The sequence below is a fragment of the Schistocerca gregaria genome, chromosome 6, assembly GCF_023897955.1.
Source record: "Schistocerca gregaria isolate iqSchGreg1 chromosome 6, iqSchGreg1.2, whole genome shotgun sequence".
Taxonomy (NCBI): Eukaryota; Metazoa; Arthropoda; class Insecta; order Orthoptera; family Acrididae; genus Schistocerca; species Schistocerca gregaria.
In genome coordinates this window covers 245,559,971-245,582,643 of record NC_064925.1, presented here as the reverse complement: position 1 = coordinate 245,582,643, position 22,673 = coordinate 245,559,971, and the positions used below count along the sequence as shown (strand labels likewise).

At 41.4% G+C, this 22,673-nt stretch overlaps 1 protein-coding gene across 5 annotated transcripts in view; it reads left to right on the top strand.

The window, feature by feature from the left end:
• Window positions 1–22,673, top strand: part of LOC126277884 (peroxisomal membrane protein PEX13) — a 98,071-nt gene that overhangs the window by 56,942 nt on the left and 18,456 nt on the right. For 3 of the 5 annotated variants that reach the window (XM_049977416.1, XM_049977419.1, XM_049977418.1), the window contains exons 2-4: window positions 14,487–14,798; window positions 14,928–15,175; window positions 15,341–15,532. In XM_049977416.1, the coding sequence (XP_049833373.1) occupies window positions 14,487–14,798; window positions 14,928–15,175; window positions 15,341–15,532 (752 nt within the window). The remainder of the gene's footprint in view (window positions 1–14,486; window positions 14,799–14,927; window positions 15,176–15,340; window positions 15,533–22,673) is intronic. The other 2 variants (XM_049977417.1, XM_049977420.1) reach the window with 1 other exon arrangement.

Below are 22,673 nucleotides of genomic sequence, written 5' to 3'. Positions count from 1 at the left end.
GGAATCCTTTCAGAAAGTCATGCCTATCTGCGATGTAACACGTTAAGTGATCCAACCTCATTATCATTTACTGGCCCTCATGTTCTCAGGAACCCAGCGAGCATTAATTTTACGAAATTTCAATGCGTTGTGAACAGTGTAGTACAGCGCATCATAGGAAATGTTGAACTGCTGCTAAAAAGTTGCACACGCCGGTCGTTCAGAATTGCTGCCTCAATGGTCCGACATTTTGCGGGGTTGCAACAGTTACAGGGCACCCGGAGAGTGGCGTATCACTAAAGCCTACTCGGCTCTCCTGGAAGAATGCACACCACCTGGAGACATTGCTACCTTCCATAGAGTCGTCTTCATACATGCCACGCATGTCTCTGGGAATTTCACTCCGTTGATGCCCTTTAGCCCACAAATACTGAAATACATTTCGCTGTTCTTCAGAAGTTGCCGACAGTAAAATGCGCATCATGTCTGTTTCGTATTCTAGCACTCTCTCGCTAGAGCTGCACATGAAAACAAAGTACCATCTGTAGTACACACTTCAAATTATATCCTTGTGAAATTTCAGCACTCTAGTTGCAATACCACGAGAGAGAAAAATTATTGCGCGTTACTTTTCGGATCATCCCTCGTACTTTGCAAAAGGTGGGGTAGAAGATTATTTCTACAACTCGTTCATATGATTGGAAAGATTGAAGAACAAAGCTTTGCCAACAAAAATTACTTTATACTTTTCTTTGGTCAAAATCTTTGAAAATTTTGGAGTTTTGGTTTTTTCAATAAATCAGTTCCTGTGGTCTAAGCACTTTGCCGTGTATTTCCTATTCAAAAGAGCATAAAATTCTCTACAAATTTGATTACTACCACTTTTTTCCGTACGCAGGTTTTGAAATTTTGTGCAAAGTGGCAAAGTACCAAGTTTTTGGACACTGTTATTTCAAGTTTCTGTTTATATAGTATAAAATACGTTCTAGAACATTTCACTATGCGGTATTCAGTTACATACTTTGTGTGCAATCAGGTGATTCCCGGGCATCCATTTATTGTGATTCACACGTCACTAGTCGTAGTTAAGCTCAACTGCAGTTCAACCCTAAATCATTATTATATATAAACATCATTTGCTCATTGTTGTTCATATGCAGTTACGGAAGAAATCGTAACACTAAAAAATCTTTAATGTACAGTAATGAAATATCGGGAATACATCGTAGACTTTCGGTACAGTACGGGAATAGTGTTTTGCCACAACGGAGTATCTACGAATGGATTGAAAAATTCCGATATGGTCGCACAAGTGTTAGACATGATGAAAGAGCGACCGTTTATTATCACAAATGAAGAAACCATTGAGCGTTCACGTGAAATGATTCTATTAGACAGACGAACAGGAGCACCAAAAGCTTCCTGGTGCCCTCATAAAAGGTTATCGGATGAGCTGCGAGCCAGGAATGCACCGTTTCTTTCACTGCTTCGTCAGAGGCAAATCGACGGCCCCTTCATGCCTGTTTGAGTGGACCAAACAAGTGATAGTCAGGAGGGGCAAGATCGGGGCTATATGGAGGATGATCCAGTACTTCAAACTTGAGTTTCTGGAGCGTTTCAGCAGTGTGGCCAGCAGTATGCGGACGGGCATTGTCGTGCAACAATACACCACCTTTTGACAGCAATCCTCGGCTTTAGCCTGGCAGTAAGCATCTCACTATAACGTACGTTGTTTATTGTTTGCCACTTTCCCCATAATGTTCCAGTACTGGACCTTGTGCGTCCCAAAAAACCGTAAGCATCAGTTTTCCTGCGGACGATTGGGTGTTGAACTTTTTCTTGCACGGCGAATTTGGATTTTTCCATTCCATACTCTGCCGTTTACTCTCCGGCTCGTAATAATGGATCCATGTTTCGTTACCAGTAATGATACTGTCTAAGAAGTTGACCCCTTCGTTACGATAGCAATCCGAATATTTTTTGCAGATGTCCAAGTACGTTTGTTTATGCAACTATGTGAGTTATTTGGGACCCATCTTGCACAAACTTTATGAAACCCAACTCTGTTGTGGATGATTTCTTAGGCAGATCAGTGACTAATTTGTAGACGATGTGCCACTTCATCAGTAGTTAATCGTCCGTCTAAGAGAATCATTTCACGTGAACGCTCAATGGTGTTTTCATTGCTCCGTTACCGAAGTTGGTGTATCCAACCAGGCCGTAGCGCATGCAAATTCAAGCGACACTGCAGAGACTGTGTCGTCAAACGTGCTCTTTCACTTTCTTAAAAGCGAACAAGAGAGCTATACAAACATGCACATGAGGTGTTAGTAAGGATCGAACCTGGGCTTAAGACTGAGTAGCCTCGTGCGCTGTTATCAGATGTCACTAACTGTATCTGGCAGTCCATAGCTCGTGGTCTAGTGGCTAGCGTTGCTGCCTCTGGATCACAGGGTCCCGGATTCGATTCTGGCCGGGTTGGGGATTTTCTCTGCCCGGGACTGGGTGTTTGTGTCGTCCTCATCATTTCATCAGCATTCTTAAAAGTGGTGAGATTGGACTGTGTAATGATTTGAAATTCTTGCGGGCGCTGATAACCGTGCAGTTGAGCGCCCCACAAACCAATCATCATCGTCGTCGTCTTGTATCTGGCAGCCCGCTTGAATTTGTCGCGCAAGGGCCTGACTGGCTAACTTCAGTGCTAATTAACTCTGAAACAGCGCAACATATCGATTTTTTTTCTTAACAACGATTTCTCAGCACAACCTATCCTGGAACACTGTTACAAGCTTTTGAGACTGTGTCTGGCCACCTTGTATGTACTGACCGTCCGGCAAAGTGAGATGTTCAGTTCCAATGTATAACATATACTGATGAGCCAAAACATTGTGACCACCTGCGTACATAGCTTGTTTGCCCATCTTCGGGACGAAATACATCACTAATTCTGTGTGTCAGGAATCCATTAGCTTGTTGGTAGGTTTGTGGAGCTATGTAGCATTAAATGTCTACGCACAGGTCATATAATTCGTGCAAATAGCGGGCCGTTGATTTGCGTACTCCGTGATAGCGCCCGATAGCGACCATGTTGGTTCCATGCTGCTGAAAGTTAACATCAGTGTCGGGGAAGACACCAAGCATGAGAGATGCGGCGTTTTTTTTTTTCCGTGACCACCTCAGGTCCCAGGTCCCTTGCATGCGCAGGAGAATGTCTCTCATAGCACAATGCCACTACCAGCAGCTTGCGTCTGTAGCGCACTGCACGGTTCGAGCCACCGTTCATCTTGATGACAGCCTTTGTGAAGACGACCATCGACCTGATGTAGCAAAAATGTGGTTCACCCGTTTCCATTGATCGACGATCGAATTCCGACGGTCGCGTGCCCTTTGCAATCGTAATTAACAATGTCGTTGGGTCAACATGTGAACACTTAGGGGTGGTGTGCTGCGGATCTCGATCTGCAACAGTGTGCGATGAACGGTGTCCAGCAAAACACGCGTGCACTAGCATTGTGCTCTTTCGGCAGAGACGCCACCATCTGTCCATTTAGCGCCAAGCGGTGGTTTCACTGCCCTACCTCTTTCGGTAGATGTTAACGACAATAGCACACCGTGCGAGGTGGAGCAGTGGTTAGCACACAGGACTCGCGTTCGAGAGGACGACGGTTCAGACCCGCGTCCGGCCATCCTGAGTTAGGTTTTCCGCAAGTTTCCTAAACTGCTTCAGGCAAATGCCTGGATGGTTCCTCTGAAAGGGCACGACCGATCTCCTCGTCCATCCTTCTCTAATCCGATGGGACCGATGACCTCGCTGTTCGGTCCCCTCACCCAAACCAAACCAACCAACCAACCAACAATAGCACTTGAACGTTAGAACAGCTTCGTCGTTTTCGAGGTACTCGTTCACAGGCTCTGCGTAATAATGATCTACCATTTGTCAAAGTTGATATCTCAATGGATTTCCCCATTTGAAACCCATTCTTCGCTCGGGCAACTCCCATCCGTGTATGCTCCGCTTATACTTTTGTTATCACGACACGTGCCCGTAACGCCACCAGGAGGCGTCCAACTCGCCGTGTGCAGTGGTAACAAAGTTTTGGCTCATCAGTGAATATTTCTACTATATAAAATAAAAGTGCTCAAAAACTTGGTGTTTTGCCATTTTGCACAAACTTTATTTATTTTTATTTTTATTTTTATTTTATTTTTTTTACTTGTAAGAACCGTTGGTTTCAGATGCAGCAAAAAGTTTTAGTGTTCAGATTTGTAGAGAATTTTGTTTTCTTTCAAAAAGATAATAGGCGCCAAACCGCTAGGAGAACAAGAATCTGAGGTTTGAAGAAAGTGTAAAAAGTCCGAAATATTTAAAGTTCTTTGTCTACAGAAAGTTAAACCGGTACAAAATAGTTGGCAAACTTGGTTTTTCAGTCTTATGAACAAGTTAAATGAATTAAATCTTCTACCCCACATTCTGCTAGATATAGACTTTCTTTTTTCTGATAATTTTAATGGAGTTCGTTGCTGTTTTTTGTAGACTTTTGTCATAATTGATTTTTCCATATTAGTCACATACAAATTGGCTTGCCATATATATGTCACGTTGGTTCCTGTAAGAGGATGTGAATATTTTCGTTGCCATCGTTCCCAAACTGGTAATATGCTTAGTCTCTAATGACTTCGTCGTCAACAGGACATTAAACTCTCTCTATTAAAGGATTCCTTTGGACAAATTCATTGTTCTGCAACCACATTAGTTTCTTTTACTATGAGGGACTCTTTCACGAATTTTTCGTTCAGTTAGTCCTGAACATTCAACATGTATTTCTTCCTTTGCTTGGCAATCCATCTGCATGTACATCTATACTCTGAAAACCATTGTGAAGTGCACAGAAAAGGATACGTCCCATTGTATCAGTTGTTAGGGCTTTAAACCGTTCCACTGCCGTATGGATTGCGAGAGGCATGATTGCTTAAACTTGTCTGTGCGTGGAGTAATTAGTGTAATCTTGTCTTCGCGATCGCTGTGGATGTGGTATGTACGGGGTTGTAGTCCGTTCCTAGATTCTAGAAATGTTCAAGTGTCTGCTAGATCAGTTCTTTCAGCATCGTTGTGACACTTTCCCATGGATCGTACAAACTTGTGACCATTCGTGCTGTCCACATTTGTATCCTTTCAATGTCGCTTGTTAATAAGGGCTCATCACATTTGCGCAATACTCTATAATGAATCGCACGAGTGTTTTGTGTGCAGTTTTCATTGTAGGCTGTTTGGATTTATCTATTATTCTGCCAATGATCAGCACTCTGCCACCTGCTTTACCAACGAGGCAGCCTATGTGATCGTTCCATTTCTTATCCCAACAAATTGTTATACACATTTGTTTGTAAGAGTTGACCGATTCCATAAGAGAAATCACTTTGTGGCCCTGCAGACACTGACAATAATAAGCAAGTTGAAACTGGAGAGGAGAAGAAAGGAAAGGGAAGGAACTATTGGTGTCAGCTACATTGGGAATTTATGCGTAATCAGCGGCGACGAGTGAAAATGTGTGCCAGGAATCGAACCCGGGTTCTCCTGCTTACTTGGCAGTTGCGTTAACCTCTGTGCCACTCGGGCAAAGTCCACGCAAAATTGCGATAAACACTATCTCAGTACGCCTCTCGTCCGACCACATTCCCACCTTGCGCCACTTGTCCGTAGTCCACGTCCGTGTCCGCTATGCTCGTTCCTTTGAGATTCCCGCAAGAGGTCGAACGTAATTGTGCAGGTGGCGGATTCATTGACCGTAGAGGCGAATTAGTTACACGAGTGCGTGGTGTCTGTTCTTTCGGACATGTCCAAAATAACAGATACGCACGCATTCGTATTACAGGCCATATTATTTTCAGCAGATGAACACGAATGAGTTGGTAGTGGAGGGCCATAGCTGCGACCAACTGCTTTGACTTCGTTTCTGACGTGAAGCGATGACCATGTCCTACGCACTGTAACACAGCGGTACACAAAATAACTTGGGTTCTTCGAATAAATACACAGGCACTTTTTTTTAAAAAAAATTGTTTTTGTATCACCCAGCGAGACACTTGTTTTTTTATCCACACCAATCATGTACCGATATCCGCCCACCTAATTATATGATAGGTTTCGGCTCGTGCGAGCCTATCGGCTGTGGCCTCGACCGAGTGAACGGACCCGTAAACGAACAAGATAACTGTTACACTATCGGATAAAAAAATAAAGTAGTTCCCTCGTAACGTGTTTTCGTAATTGCTGCAAAGGCACAATTGCAATGGCAGCCAAATATTTTCAGTTCACACTTGAAACAATTTGTAGATCTCGAAATAAATTTTGCTCAATGTTATAGTTGTTATTGCCTGGAGTAAGCGGGGAACTGAAGTAGCTCTGTTTTTCTTAAGATCGATCCACACCACAGAGAAAAGTGGCCCGCGGGGTTAATTTCAGTTGCACAGTTCGTACACTTGAAGATGGGGCGAGGCAAAAGTGCAAGTGTTGCTGTTCTTCGTGCTATGGTGTGAGGCAAAATTGCAAGTGTTGCTGTTCTTCGTGCTATGGGGTGAGGCAAAATTGCAAGTGTTGCTGTTCGTTGTGTTACACCACCCATACAAAAAGAGAAGATACGTCGGTAGTTGGTTACACAATTTTAAAAAGTTATTAAATATATTGCGGAAATATCAGTGAACCACTCGCAGACCGTAATGGAGTGATCGAAAATTTTCATCGAGTATCATTCGATTAAGATTTTGAACGTCGTATGACTGTAAATTAGAAGGAAATAAAAAGGACGCAAGTTACTGGAAAATTACATTTCAAAGACTAGTTGACATTACTATGTGCATTTTGGCTGTTGGGGATTGCACGTAAGAGCTTGATAAATCTGTTGTAATCGTCCAAGAACAGAAACGATTCTCAGTGCACGTCTCTTAATGATAGTAATGATTGAAAGTAGTCAATTACTCTTTGTTGTTGTTGTTGCGGTCTTCAGTCCTGAGACTGGTTTGATGCAGCTCTCCATGCTACTCTATCCTGTGCAAGCTTCCTCATCTCCCAGTGCCTACTGCAGCCGACATCCTTCTGAATCTGCTTAATGTATTCATCTCTTGGTCTTCCTCTACGATATTTACCGTCCACGCTGCCCTCCAATACTAAATTGGTGATCCCTTGATGCCTCAGAATATGCCCTATCAATCGATCCCTTCTTCTAGTCAAGTGTTCCACAAACTCCTCCCCAATTCTATTCAATACCTCCTCATTAGTTATGTGATCTACCCATCTAATCTTCAGCATTCTTCTGTAGCACAACATTTTGAAACCTTCTATTCTCTTCTTGTCCAAACTATTTATCGTTCATATTTCACTTCCATACATGGCCACACTCCATACGAATACTTTCAGAAATGACTTCCTGACACTTACATCTATACTCGATGTTAACACATTTCTGTTCTTTAGAAACACGTTCCTTGCCATTGCAAGTCTACATTTTATATCCTCTCTACTTCGACCATCATCAGTTATTTTTCTCCCCAAATAGCAAAACTCCTTTACTACTTTAAGTGTCTCATTTCCTAATGTAATTCCCTCAGCACCACCCGACTTAATTCGACTACATTCCATTATCCTCATTTTACTTTTGTTGATGTTCATCTTATACCCTCCTTTCAAGACACTGTCCATTCTGTTCAACTTCTGTTCCAAGTCATTGTATATCCTCCTCTCAAGGCACAGTCCATTCCATTCAGCTGCTCTTCCAGGTTCTATGCTGTCTCTGTCAGAATTACAATGTCATCGGCGAACCTCAAAGTTTTATTTCTTCTCCATGGATTTTAATGCCTACTCCGAACTTTTCTTTTGTGTCCTTTACTGCTTGCTCAGTATACAGATTGAATAACATAGGAGAGAGGCTACAACCTTGTCTCACTCCCTTCCCAACTACTGCTTCCCTTTCATGTCCATCGACTCTTATAAATGCCATCTGCTTTCTGTACAAATTGTAAATAGCCTTTCGCTCCCTGTATTTTACCCTTTACTCTTTATTGACTATATATGGAAGCATCCATGTGAAGAATTGTCATTACAAAGCTGTTAGTCGTGTGAGCTCATGGAGGTTTAAGGAACAGGCTGAAAACATGGACGCAGTAACAGTTTTACACTGAAAATTCCTGGCAGATTAAAACTGTGTGCCCGACCGGGACTCGAACTAGGACCTTTGCCTTTCGCGGGCAAGTGCTCTATCATCTGAGCTACCGAAGCACGACTCACGCCCGGTACTCACAGCTTTACTTCTGCCAGTATCCGTCTCCTACCTTCCAAACATTACAGAAGCTCTCCTGCAAACCTTGCAGAACTAGCACTCCTGAAAGAAAGGATATTGCGGAGACTTGGCTTACCCACAGCCTGGGGGATGTTTCCAGAATGAGATTTTCACTGTGCACACTCCGCTGCAGAGTGAAAATCTCATTCTGGAGTTTTACACTGGTTATAAAAATTACAGATGGCTGCGATAGACACAGAATGATTACTCCATTTGCGGCGTTACATAACAGATGGAGTATGTAGTGAGTGAGTGCACACGGAGGCTTTTCCACAGCGTAGTGCAGCAACTCGACGTGGCATTGACGCAATGTGTCGTTGGAAGCCCCCCGCAGAAATATTGAGCCTTGCTGCCTCTTTAGCCGTCCATAATGCAAATGTGTTGCCGGTGCATGATCTTGTAAACGAGCTGACATCCCGATTATGTCCCGAAATGTTCTATGGGATTCATATCGGGCCATCTTGGTTGCCAAATCATTCGCTCGAATTGCCCAAAATGTTCTTTAAACCTATTGCGAACGATTGTGACCCGGTGACATGGCACATTGTCATTCATAGAATTTCGATCGTTGGTTGGAAATACCAAGCCCATGGCTGGCTGCAAATGGTCTCCAGGTAGTCGAACACAACCATTTCTTGTCAGTGATCCGTTCAGTTGGTCCAGAGGATCCAGTTCTTTCCATGTAAACACAGCCACGCCATTGTGGAGTCACCACCAGCTTGCAAAGCGCCTTGTTGACAATCTGGGTCCATGGATTCGTGGTGTCTGCGCCACACTCAAACACCATCAGCTCGTATCAACTGAGGTCGGGACGCATCTGACCAGGCCAAGATTTCCCAGTCATATAGGGTGCAACCGATCTGGTCACGAGCCCAGGAGAGGCGCTGCACTCGCCTGCTGCCGTAGCACATTAACGCCAGATTTCGCCGCACCTTCGTAATTTCACGCAGGATTGCTTGTCTTTTAGCACACAGCGCTACGCAAACGGCGCTGCTCTCGGTCGTTAAGTGAAGACGATCGACCACTGCGTTGTCCGTGGCGAAAGAAAATACATGAAATTTGGTGTTCTCGGCACGCTATTAACACTGTGGATCTCGGAATATTGAATTTCTTATAGATCCCCGAAATGTAATGTTCAATGCGTCTAGCTCCATCTACGATTCCGCGTTCAAAGTCGGTTAATTCCCGTCGTGCTGCCATAATCACGTCGGAAACAGTTTCACATGAATCACCTGAGTACAAACGACAGCTCCGCCAAAGCAGCGTGTCGCTATATCACGATATCTCACGTCAGAGTAAAATAAAATTGAAATTCTAATCTTCAGTCTGAAAGGTTTTTTAGAGCACAAACACTATACAATGCACATAGTTCGCATACGATACAATCACCATCCAACGATGGGTAGCGAATCCGCGAGGCTGCCGGCGGACGTAGCAGGGTTTTTCACGAAAGACGCCGTGCGTCCGCCAGCGACCACATGCTCCGTTGTCGTTCGATCTACTCCTACATTCGGCAAATCATTGTGAAGTACAAGGCAGAGGGTAGAGGGTGCGTCTCATTCTACCATATATTAGGGTTTTTAACCGTTCCATTCACGTATGTAGCGTGGGAAGAATGGTTGTTTAAATGCCTTTTTGCGTGATGTAATTCATCTAATCTTATCGTCACGATCCCTTTGCCAGTACGTGGGGGAGTTGTAATATATTCCTAAGATCGTCATTTAATGCCGGTTCTTGAAACTGTCACGGAATAGTTTACGTCTTTCTTCAGTTTCTCCACAAACTCTGACACACTCCTACTATACAAACGTATGACCATTCGTGCAGCCCTTCTCTGTATACGTTCAATATCCCCTCTTGGTATTATTTGGTACGGGTCCCTCACACTTGAGCGGTATTCCAGAATGGGTCGTACCAGTGATTTGTAAGCAACATCATTTGTAGACTGACTGCATTTCCCCAGTATTCTCTATTTCCCCGGTATTCTACTAATAAAATTAAGTCTATCACCTGCTTTACCCACGACTTGACCATTCCATTCCATTTCATATTCGCGCAAAGTGTTACATCTAGATATTTGTATGAGTCGGCCGATTCCAACTGTGACTGATTGGTGCTATAGTCTTAGGATAATACTTTTTTAAGTTTGTGAAGTGCACAGTTTTACATTTCTGAACATTTAAAGCTTGTTGCCAGTTTTCGCATAATTTTGAAGTCTCATCAAGATTTGAATGAACATTCATGGAGGTTCTTTCCGGCGGTACTTCATTGTAAATAACTGAATTATATGCAAAAAGTCTGAGGTTACTATTGATATATCCCGCAAGGTCATTAATAAACAACGTGAACAGCAAGAGGCCCAACACACTTCCCTGAGGCACACCCAAGTACTTCTGCAACCGACAGTGACTTTCCATCCAAGATGACGTGATACGTCCTCGCTACCAATATATCTCAGCCCATTCACAAATTTCGCTAGATGTCCCATATGATCATGCTTTTGAGAATAGGCGCGTATTTAGTTCTGAGTGAAATGCTTTTCGAAAATCAGGAAACATTGCATATATCTGAGTGTCTTGGTTCAAAGTTTTCAGTGTGTTGTATGAAAAAAGTGAGCGTTGGGTTTCATATGATAGATGTCTTCAAAATTCATACTTGTTAGCATGGTAGAAGTTATAATCTTTGAGGTACCTCATTATGTTTGAGCTCAGAATATGTAATATTTTACAATAAATCGTTGTCAACGATATTGGTCAGTAGGTGTGTGAATCACTTCCACTATTCTTGTAACGCGTGTGACCTGTGCTTTCTTCCAACTACTGGACACGGGTTTTTTATTTGAGGAATCTACGATAGATTATAGTTAATAACTCAGCCCCAAATTCGTTAGTAAGGATTCCATCGGCCCCTAGAGATTTGTTCAGTTTTAACGATTTCAGCTGTTTTTCAACACCACTGACACTTAAACTTATTTCCCACATCTTTTCAGTGGTCCGAGGATTAAATTGTGGTAATTCTTCTGTATTTTCCTTTGCGTGTGAGAAAGGAGTTGAGCTTTTCTGCTTTTGCTATGCCACTTCTAGTTTGTTCCAGTGACTGGGCACTAAACGGGCATTAAACCTTTACTTACGGCCATCAGAATTGTTTGGCTTTTGTGAAAGATCGTTTGACTATATTCGACGGCTTGTTAACAAAAAACAGTTCTAAACGTGGACAATATATTGTGCCCGATTTTCTGTATACCCACATCAGATCACTCTAGAAATAGAAATTAATAATGTTCTGCCCTATATACTGTACTGAACATGGTGGAGCGTGTGGTCGCTGTAGGGCACATGGCGCCAGGCTTAGATCTCTGCTGTGTCCGACGGCGGACTCGCGGCGGTCAATTTGTTAAATATCACCTCACACATTCAAGACTCAAGTTACCAAGCAAGCACTTCATTTGAAGCGCCGACTGTTCCTGTGTTGGCCTGCACTCTATTTTATAGTTTGGCGCATTTGACTATCGACATCTCAGCACACAGAACAAGTCGATCCTTCGCCGTATTGCTGCGCGTTTGTTGTGGACACACATTTTGACCGTCGCACGACTTCAAAAGATGATTAGCTCCATCTCTGTGTCGTTTGAACGTTATCCACAAATAATACACGCTCTGGTGTTCTCTTTGTAGCTTGTTTTTTGGAGAGAAAAACTTTACGATTTTCCTATAACGTCGACACTCTGGTTCACCCGTGATTGTTATATTTCAGCTGTAACATAACTAAAGGTCATCAGGTTCGATTGTATTGGAATGATTCGCCCAATGACCGCGACGTCATCCAGGACACGAAAGAACGTCAGCCTTGGTCGTAATGCCATCTATATTTTATTGCAGATCTAGATTTCAGCTAACAGCGCAGCTATTATCAGTGGTTTGCAGGTAGTCATGTAGACTCAACATCAGTCAAAATGATTCATGCACGTACATGCCAAAGTTAGTTCGTAATATGTGTCGTGCCGCGATACTTAACAGCGTGGTCTTAGGCGTCTTGCCACGGTTCGCGCGGCTCCCCCCATGGAGGTTCGAGTCCGTCCTCGGGCATGTGTGTGTATATTGTCCTTAGTGTAAGTTAGTTTAAGTTTGGTTAAATATTGTGTAAGCCTAGGGATCGATGACTTCAGCAGTTTGGTCCCATAGCACTATGCTGTGTCTACATGACTACTTGTAACGCACTGATGATAGCCACACTTTTAGATGAAATCTAGATCTGCAATAAAATCCACTAATCCATTCATTATTTATGTTTCGCCGCCTATCAGATTTTACGTGTAGTAATAGGGTAACTTTGAAACTCTGTATCTTGAAAACTGATACAGATACCAAGAAAATTTTCAAGGTTGTTTGATATCAGGATCTTCAGAACATACTGTAAAAAAATTAACCATTTGCTGTGCGTAGCAGTCTTGGATCCTCTGCTATATTTTGTAATGGCGAAAAATAGTGAAAAAAACCTACTTGAGGAGCTTTCTGAGGAACTGCCTTTGAAGTAATGGTGCCTCGAGAAGCCCACTGTAGACCACATCAACATCAAATTCAAAGAGAACGACACAATTTTCTCCATTTCACTTAGCAGGAAGAAGTGTTTGAATATTCACACTTTGACCCTCTACTGTAGAATAGCGTGACTAAGGAGGCAGGTGTCAACTATCCTGAGAAAGCCTATTACCAAAGCTTCAAGACCTGGCTTTAAATGATTGCTCTAGGAATATAGTACAACCCACTATGTATCACTCACATAGAGATCTTGAAGATAAGATTAGACTAATTACTGCATGCACAAAGACATCCAAGCAATCATTCTTCCTGTGATCCATATGTGAATGGAACAAGAAGAAACCCTAATAACTGGTACAATGGGATCAGTGCTTTACAGATTATAGATGTAAATGTAGAAGAATTCGGTGTTTCAAGTTGCCTCCCATTAATACTATGGTTGAGATAAATTAGTGAAAAGTAACTTAATCAGGAATGACTTCTGAGAAAACTCAAAGCAGCTGACGTGACATTAGGTATTGTTCTAACTGCTGCACCGAACTACCTCATGCAACCCACTTGCATCACATATCCAGTGTCAACAGTTGCTTATTTTGTAGTAGGATGTCAGCTGGTGTTGTAAATGTGGAGGAAGGCATCTGGGCAAACCATCTTCACCAAATGCCATCCAGGGATTATTTATGGGGTTTCAGCATATCAAAGTATTGAACAATAATGATCAAAGGCTATACATCTATCTACAGTACCAGACTACACACATTTTCGGTGTGGTAATTCATTGATACAAATTATGAACAAAACTATTTCATTAAAACTCAGAAGTCGTTACTGGATGGAAATGTCACGTTTTTACAGTGGAGGCTGGGTTGAAGCTTCGTGGTTTTGTTGTGTTGAAGTACAGCTTTGTTGCAAAAGCAGTCATGTGTGTCTTTTGTAAAAGTGTGTAGAAATTATACATTGTTTGGCAGCTAAGATAAACACATTAATTATGCACTTGACATAGGTCGTACCAGTGGTTACACCAGGCTAGCAATTTCAGAAACTTTTTGGTACTGACATATAAATAATTCATTTTTGTAGCTTTATTTTAGATACAATACAGATAACTTTTCCAAAATGACAATGCACCTCAGGTGCTCAATTGGGTTTCATTGAACAACTCAATTTACAAACTAAAACTTGTTTTGTTCACTTCTGTGGAGGGATATTCATCAGAGTTGAGCAGCCACCAATTTAAATATAATGTTTATTTATTTGTTTATATACCGATTTATTTAACCTGCCAAGATTAAGACCATCAGGACCTCTTTTACGTCTAACAAGGGGGAAGTTTCATTATTCAGTTAAAGGATGCACAAAAAGTTTTAAGTAACCATAAACATAGCTTTAATTCGCATTCCATTGTCATTTTTTGTTGAATGGAATCACGTAGGAAGAACATGCTCGAGAGATTTGAACCACTCTGAGAATGACGTAGTCATGGGAACATAACGTATGCAGTAGAATGTTAATAAATATAGAGGTTTTTTTTCCTATTTTAAAAGTTTCCCTATTAATATATTCTGTTAACTGCAACAAACTTGGTTGTAAATTCAGTTCATGTAAGTATTAATGATAAATCTCTTTTTCACAACAGCAGGGCTCCAGTACCTTCTACATCTATACCATCTAATTTGCCTACAAGAAATGTGCAGCAACAACCTCCACCTGTTCCATCTCGCACTTACAGGCAGTCAGCTTATGCACCAATGACATCAAGTACATATCCATCCTATGGTTCATATGGAGGATACTCAGGGTTGTCCAGCTATGGAAGCTATGGGGGTTATGGTGGTTATGGTGGTTACTCGGGATATGGGGGTTACGGAGGTGGATATGGTTATGGAGGATATGGTGTTGGTATGAATAGGTATGGAGGATACCTACAAAGACCAGAATTGGAAAGCAGGTCAGTTCTACATTCTGTCTCTCATGTGTAGTAGTTCTGTTTGCTATATTTTTATGTTTGTAAGTAGAAAGAGTTTTTTTCATTTCAGATTTCTTAATTTTCTAACACTTGCTCCTCTTTTTTTTATAGATTCATACGCCTGGCAGAGGAAAGTACACGGCCTGCTTTCCAGTCTATAGAATCTTTGGTCCAGGCATTCAGTTCTGTAACTTTCATGTTGGAATCAACGTTTGGTGCAATACACAATTCATTCAGGGCTGTACTTAGTGTTGCAGAAAATATGGGGAGGCTACGTTCTGTTTTTAGTCAACTGTTCTCAGCTTTCACAATTTTTCGCACACTCCAATGGCTTTATAAAAAATGCCTCTATTTATTAGGTATGTATTTGACACATTATTTTTCAAACCTTTGAAAATTCAGTTGTTACAACCACATATATGTAGCCTAATACTTGTTAATCACTGCACAAAATAATGTTTTCCTGTAGAAAGATAAGGCTTAGTGCTGTAGTGCTGTAATGTTACAGATGAGCAATGTTCCAGGTGTTCTGAAGTGTGATCCTAGTCAAGATGATATATGGCTCCAAGCTGCATCGAGGGTAGAAGAGCAGCAGGAAGCAGCTGCTGGCCAGTCCCGATTTTCTTGGCCTGTTCTTGTTCTCATGGGCATTATGCTTAGCGGTCCTTATTTGATGTGGAAGCTGCTTAGTACACTGAATGAATCTGTTGGTTCAGGTAATACTGAAATAAAAGTAGTTCTATAACTGTGATATGTCTAAGTAGAGTACCCTGAAAATGTTTTAGGAGTGTCTCTTACATCTAGTATATATTCAGTATTTTCAGATACTCAGTATTTTTAAATACAGTGTTTTACGTATGACACAACTGTTGTGTCTGGCATTGTACGTGATCAGACACCGGATAGGCTGGTTCCAGTTATCAACTATGCTCCAGGTTGTTCCTCGGACACTGATAGGTAGTGTATCAGTTTCAGGAGAAAAAAAATGGCTCTGAGCACTGTAGCACTTAACTTCTGAGGTCATCAGCCCCCTAGAACTTAGAACTACATAAACTTAACTAACCTAAGGACATCACGCACATCCATGCGCGAGGCAGGATTTGAACCTGCGACCGTAGCAGTCGTGCGGTTCCAGACTGTAGTGCCCAGAACCGCTTGGGCACCCCGGCTGGCATCAGGAGAACTAGAAGAGTTAAAGAGTAGCCTTGGAAACAAGCCTGGTAAAATCATTGTGGCATGTTCAAACCGAAATCTTACAAAGTAACAGAAGTGTAGTGACTGACCAGTTCAGATTCTGTTACTCAACTGTTACTCAAAGCCAGTACTGCAACTTTCCCCATCCTCTATCCTGCTCGTCAAACTCCCTGTCCTGGTGACTCATTGCTGCATTTACTGAGGTATTTTATTTTGTAGAACAATTTATGTTGAAATTCTGAAAAATCCTAGTCATTTACTTCAAGAGGCTCTGCATGAAGGGGGAAAAAATAGGAGTGCTGCATGTATTTAGCGCGATATGAATTACTGGACTGAACTTTTTTCACCAAACTATAATGTATGATAGGTATGTGTGCAATGTACAGCAACATTTTTTTGGAAGAGCACGATCAGTATTAGGATATGCCCTACTGTCAAAAACTCTTGTTTCAGAATCAGCCTCCACATTTTGCAGAGTCAGCAATAGCCAGTTGCAGTACTGAATTCAAGCAACAGAATCTCAATTGGTCACTTGATTTACTGCCGTTACTTTGTAAGGTTTCAATTAGACTTTGCGCATGTATCTGTAAGTGGATGTTACTGACATGTAGTTTAAGTACTGAATGGTGCGACTTATTTCTCAGACTTATTTCCAAGGTCATCTCTAGCTCATCCAGTGTTTTTTAAAGTAAGTACCGTTTTGGCACACCGCGGCCACAGCACTGCGCATGCACACTGGGTACCTACGTCTGTTGTCTATGCACTGACGCCATCACATGACTACAGTCTGATTCTTCCTTGTTTACATTGTGCACTGAGTGTTTAAGATGCCTCCGATAATCGTGAGTCCCTCCGACTGTGAAGTACAGGCTGTTGTAAGATTTCTTAGTGCTAAAGACTTAAAAGCGATCAATATTCATCGTGAGATCTGTGCAGTTGATGGAGAAAACATTATGAGTGATGGAATGGTGGAATGGTAGGATAGTGAGTGAGAGCTTTTAAGATTACCGCACAAATGTGCATGATGAACAACGGAGTGGGCGTCCTTTGGTCGTTAATGAAAGTTTGGCGCAGGAAGTGGACAATAAGGTGAGAGAAAACAAACACTTTATGATTTCCTCCTTGTGGGATGACTTTCCTAATGTTTCTCGTAGTGTTTTGTATGGAATTGTGACCGAGCACTTGAATTACCGAAAATTGTGTGCACATTGGGTACCGAAAATGTTGATGGATGTGCACAAAACCAAATGTTCAAACAGTGCATTGACTTTCCTTGAGTGGTACCACGTCGGTGGTGATGATTTCTTAAGCCAAATTGTTATGGTCGATGAAACATGGGTGGCCTACGTCACACCAAAACCAAAGCAACAGTCCATGGAATGGCGGCATTCAGATTCACCCAGAAAAGTGAAGTTTAAGCAAACAATTTATGCCCCGAAAATCATGTGCACAGTTTTTTGCGACAGAAAAGGAGTATTGCTTGTGGAATGCCTCATAATGAGACAATCAGTGAAGCAGCTTACTTTTTGATATTGCACAATCCGCGTGTTCAATTCAGAACAAAAGACATGGCAAGTTGAGCAAGGGCATTGTATTGCTGCAAGACAATGTTCATCCGCCTGTGGCGAATCAGACCAAAGATCTCATCACATCTTTTCAATGGGAAACTCTAGATCATCCTCCGTACAGCCCCAATCTTGCGCTCAGTGACTACCATCTGTTCCTGCACTTGAAGCGTCTTCAAGATGATGACGAAGTCAAAACAGTGGTGACGCAGTGGTTAAGAAGTGAGATGGCAGACTTCTATGAGGAGGGTATTCAAAAACTGGTTCAACGTTATCACAAGTGCCTAAATATTGACGGAAATTATGTAGAAAAGTAGATTAAGGTACAGTCTTTCATGTAAAAATAAAATTATTGAGATAACCTAGCCCGTCTTTTTTTTTTTAATTTTGAAAGGTAGTTACTTAAAAAACATGCCTTGTACACCACCTGCCAGAATCCAAGGAGTGGGCTGTTTCGTAATATGTGGTAATGAGAGCCTGCCCCACTGGCAAAGGTTGCCTCACAGTGTCAGCCGGCTTCTGACATGAATGCTACGTCCAGTAGAGTTTTGGTTCTTTTTGGATTTATATCAATGCCTCTTCCCCATTCCAACAGTTGAGGAAAAACAAAATTGAAGTTCCTGGAGTCAGGGTCCCTTCTGCTTTCCCTATTACAAGATCAGCAATTTTGAAAGACTGCTAGAGGATGTTTGTGGAATCTTTACTATTTTACTGGTGTTTTACTATTCTGGCTCCCAGTAGGTAGTTTTAAACATTTTGCAGTCATCCAATTTGAGCATGAGTGGTGAATGCTAAAAATTGAATTTGTTTTTATATTCCACACCGTTATATCATACTGCACTCAGGTTAAAAATATGAAAAAAATACCACTTACCCACAAAAGTATGGAGTTTATTATGGCACGCCCAGATTGTCATACTTTTTCACTTTAGTTTGCAGATTGCCACACTACTTCTTGTTAAATTGTTTTAAGGGAAGAAAAAAATTATTTTAAAAAATTATGTAAATTTGATTTTGTTTCCATGTAATTAACAGTACTCTTTATTTCCAGAAAGCTCACTAATGTTCACAAAATGTATACAAATTTGTGAATAAATGGCATAAGAAAAATGAAATGGAGAATAATTATAATAATCGTACTGTACATTAGTCTGCTGGATGTATGTAGTTCTGTGTCATCTAACACTTGTTTTTCGTAACAGAATACGTTTTGCCAAACTGTGGAAGGCCTTAGATGTTTTTTGTACTCCAGTATAAAAATGTAGGTCTTATGTTGAGTCTCAATTCAGTAAGCATGCTATAAAACTTCTTACCTCAGCTATTGTGACAGACTACCACGTTTTGTATGGGCTGGACAAATTAGCACAATGTGTAGATAAAAATTAGCTAATTGAGCAGTTGTTTTTGTTTCGGCGGCAGTTTTTTTTAATTAATGCTGCAGTGAGAACCAAATTGAAATATTCACTTGCAGAAGATTCCACTGGCGGCGAATGCTGTGGTCCAGGCACCTCATGATATGGATGTGGTAACGGCTGTAGTGTTTCAGGTGCAATCGTTTGAACGTATTGTGTATTTTCCATTCTGCTTTCACTTTCAATCATTGTATCAACGAACTGCAACTGCTTTCACCAAAATACTCTGTATCACTAGTATTCTCCAGTAACTCACAAATTTCGTTGTTGGAAACACTGTCATAAAAAAGTCACTAAAGCAAATTAAATAAAAAATTCAAACATTAACACAAAGAAAAGTAGCTCGGAAACAATATTAAATAACAACAATGCACAAAGACAGCAATATCGGATGAAATGACAGAATGTAAATGAGTATTACAAAGTACAACACCAACAGACGAACAGCACAGAAACAGCATTATCGATTGTCGATATTTCAATTCAGCGGTGCTCAAAAGTTGATAACTATCAGTTTACATGTAAATCTAAACACTGAGCACCAATACCAAGCATGTTGCTACATAGCATTGAATATTATAAGCTGAGTGAAAGTAAACAGTGTACCAATGAATCAGCACTTTGAGTGTTACCTTGACATTCAATGGGTTAAGGTACAGTGACAGATGGGCAGTGAGATCATTGAAAATATCAGCTCAGTTTCAGCAAGACTGGAGACAGAACCAGTTGCAAATTGAATTACAGGTGACCAATAGCGCATAACAGAGAGAATACCAAGTTAGATCAGTATACAGTGATTATTATTTTTATCCAGAAAATTCTAAATATCTGCTGTTTGGTCACTCCTGCTGGACTGAGAAAAAAGCAAATGTAAAATATTATTTGAGCTCTTAAAACATACTGTTAATTCTCCTACAGGTTTCTTAATTTCTTGCTGGTCTGGATTGGGATTGGATAGAGAATTTATGTTTAACATTAATTGTTCACCACCCCAAGCAGTGTTTTTAACTAATTAAAGTAGAAACATTACCAATAGAATGAAGATGTTAGCTAGAGTAGAACTGTATCTGTATACTCATAAATCTTACCTTGAATTTGCAATTTTTTTATGACAAAATCTTGCCTTTGCCTTGAATTTGCGATTTTGTACAACAGTTTCTTTAAGTACTACTGTAAACCAACTGCTTACCAGTTTCAGAGCACTATTGTTTTATCAATAAGAGAATGACAAATTAAAAAAAATAGTAATGTCATAGCTTAATAACACATGTAATGGTCATTTCTAAAAGCTTAAAAGGTGTTACTTGTTTGAAAAGTGAAACCATTTTGCAAAAGTTACAACCCTTAAGTACTGGAAGCCTGGCACACTAGTTCATTTTTAAAAATGAACTACTCATGAATTCCTGTGGTGTTTATGCCAAGGTAGTCGTATACAGCTATGTGAGCTGGACAAAACTATACATGGTGTGTCTAAAAAGTTTGTTGAATGGTGTCATATACGAATGGCAACTTCACACATTTGTGAGTGCATGCACAGGGGTCTTCAGAGACTTGATGAGAATCGATACACAGCATGCACTGCATGTGACTGGCTGTGTAATCAGACTGAGACCAGTTGAATGCAGTCAGTGTGAGAGGAAGTGTCACAGCGCAGTGGAGCAACAAGTAAACATTAAGTTCTGCTACAAATTGGGGAAGACTGTAACGGAGACACATAGAATATTGGTGCAGGTGTACAGGAGGGAAGCCATGAGCAGAAAATGTATTTACAAATGGTTTAAACACTTCCATGAAGGGGAGGAAACAACTAAGGTTGAGCCATGTTCAGGTAGGGCATCAACAAACAGAACACCAGAAAAGATAGAGAAAGTGCGACAAATACTGGCACAATATTGGGACGGACTCCCAGCTTGATTGCAGAGGAATTTGGCATTAGCAAGGACATGGGGCACACCATTGTCCACGATGATTTGGGTAAGTAGAAAATCTGCCTCCGATTTGTGCCTCACAAGCTCACAGACAAGCAGAAAGCAAAATGGATGGAAACTGCTGGTGATTTGATTTCCATGTATGACCGGGATCCTTGCTTCTGAACACCATAGTCATGGGAGATGAGACCTGTTGATACCAGTTTGATCTGTAGTCAAAATGGCAGTCGATGTCATGGTATTCAGTCTTCCCCGCAGCCAATAAACAAGCTGCCTGCAAAAATGCAAGGGGAAAACACTTTTGATCTTTGACAGCAGTGCCATCATTTACAAGGTATTTGTCCTGCAGGCCAAACCATTAATTCAACATTTTACTAGTCTGTTTTGAATAGATTGCTACAGCATATCCAACAGGTTTGGCCAGAGTTGCACAGGACTGGCAAATGGATGCTGCTCCATTGCTCCATGACAGTGCTTCTACACACTGTTCAATCCGTGTGTACCAATTCCTGGTGCAGAAGATGGTAAATGTTCTCGAACACCATCTGTACTCCTCTGATCTGGTTCTGAAGACTTCTTTCTATTTCTCCAATTGAAGGCACCCATGAAAGGTGAATGTTGTGTGGACATGAATGCCATCAAAGATCATGTGACAGCCGTTCTGAGACTGATTACACAGGAGGCCTTTGCTACTAGTTTCCTGAAGCTGTATGAACGTTGTCAAAAAGTGTGTTGTAGCAGGTGGCGACTATTTTGAAGGGCAATAAAGAATATTTGTTTGTATCAGCTGTTTTGTTTGTTCTCAAGTAACGTTCACCGAACTTTTTAGACACAGCATGTAGGAACACTGCCGAAATGCATTGTGAACATAAATGCATATGTTGTCCAAGCCCACAAGTGGTGCTGTTCTATTTGTCCATGAATGGCCCCTTTTTTACTGCCTTCGATATGTTGCAAGTGCCAGTCATGGTCAGAGCAGTGTTCTGTGTGGTTCTGAGTGCACTATGTTGGAGCCAAGTGATCATAACATGAGCAGATTGTTTATGCTTGCCACAATGGTAACACCAGTTCCCGTCCAATCAGCAAAGTTAAGTACTTTTGTGCTTGGCCAGCACTACGATGCATGATGTCTGGGTCTGCTTACCACTGCCAGCAAGTGGGATGCACTCAGCCCACATGAGGCCAATTGAGGCGCTTCTTGATTGATGAGTAGCAGCTGGTAAAGGAGGGTAGAATGGTGTGCTTACCACATGCTCCTACGTACCCATATCCAGTGGGAGCTGTTAGCTGAGGATGACATGGTCAGCCTGGGCCTTCCAAACTCTGTTCAGGTAGAGTCTCTTTAGTTTCGTAGGATCGCCGTGTCACTTAATTATGAAAGTCCATATTAGCGATAACTGCTATTGCAAAGTCTATGGTTCCTCTGCAGTTTCATAGTACACATTTACACCACTACTGCAAGCAAGTGGCTATGAATCAAGGATGAATATAAGAGAACAAATCATGTAGATTTCAGTACTTGTCGGCAGGAGACCATAGTGCATGGTGGGGTGTCACATAATGAGATGTGATAGATTATGTCTATTGTGCAATTTTGACAGGACCTGGAAAGAAATGTAGTGCACTTTTTTCTATTTATAAAAGAAATATGAAGCATAGTGTTGGACACTGATGTGCTGAAGCATAGTGTTGGACACCGATGTGCTGGTTGATTTAGAAATGGTTGAAATTTCAATCTTCCTTATTTGTAATAGGTGG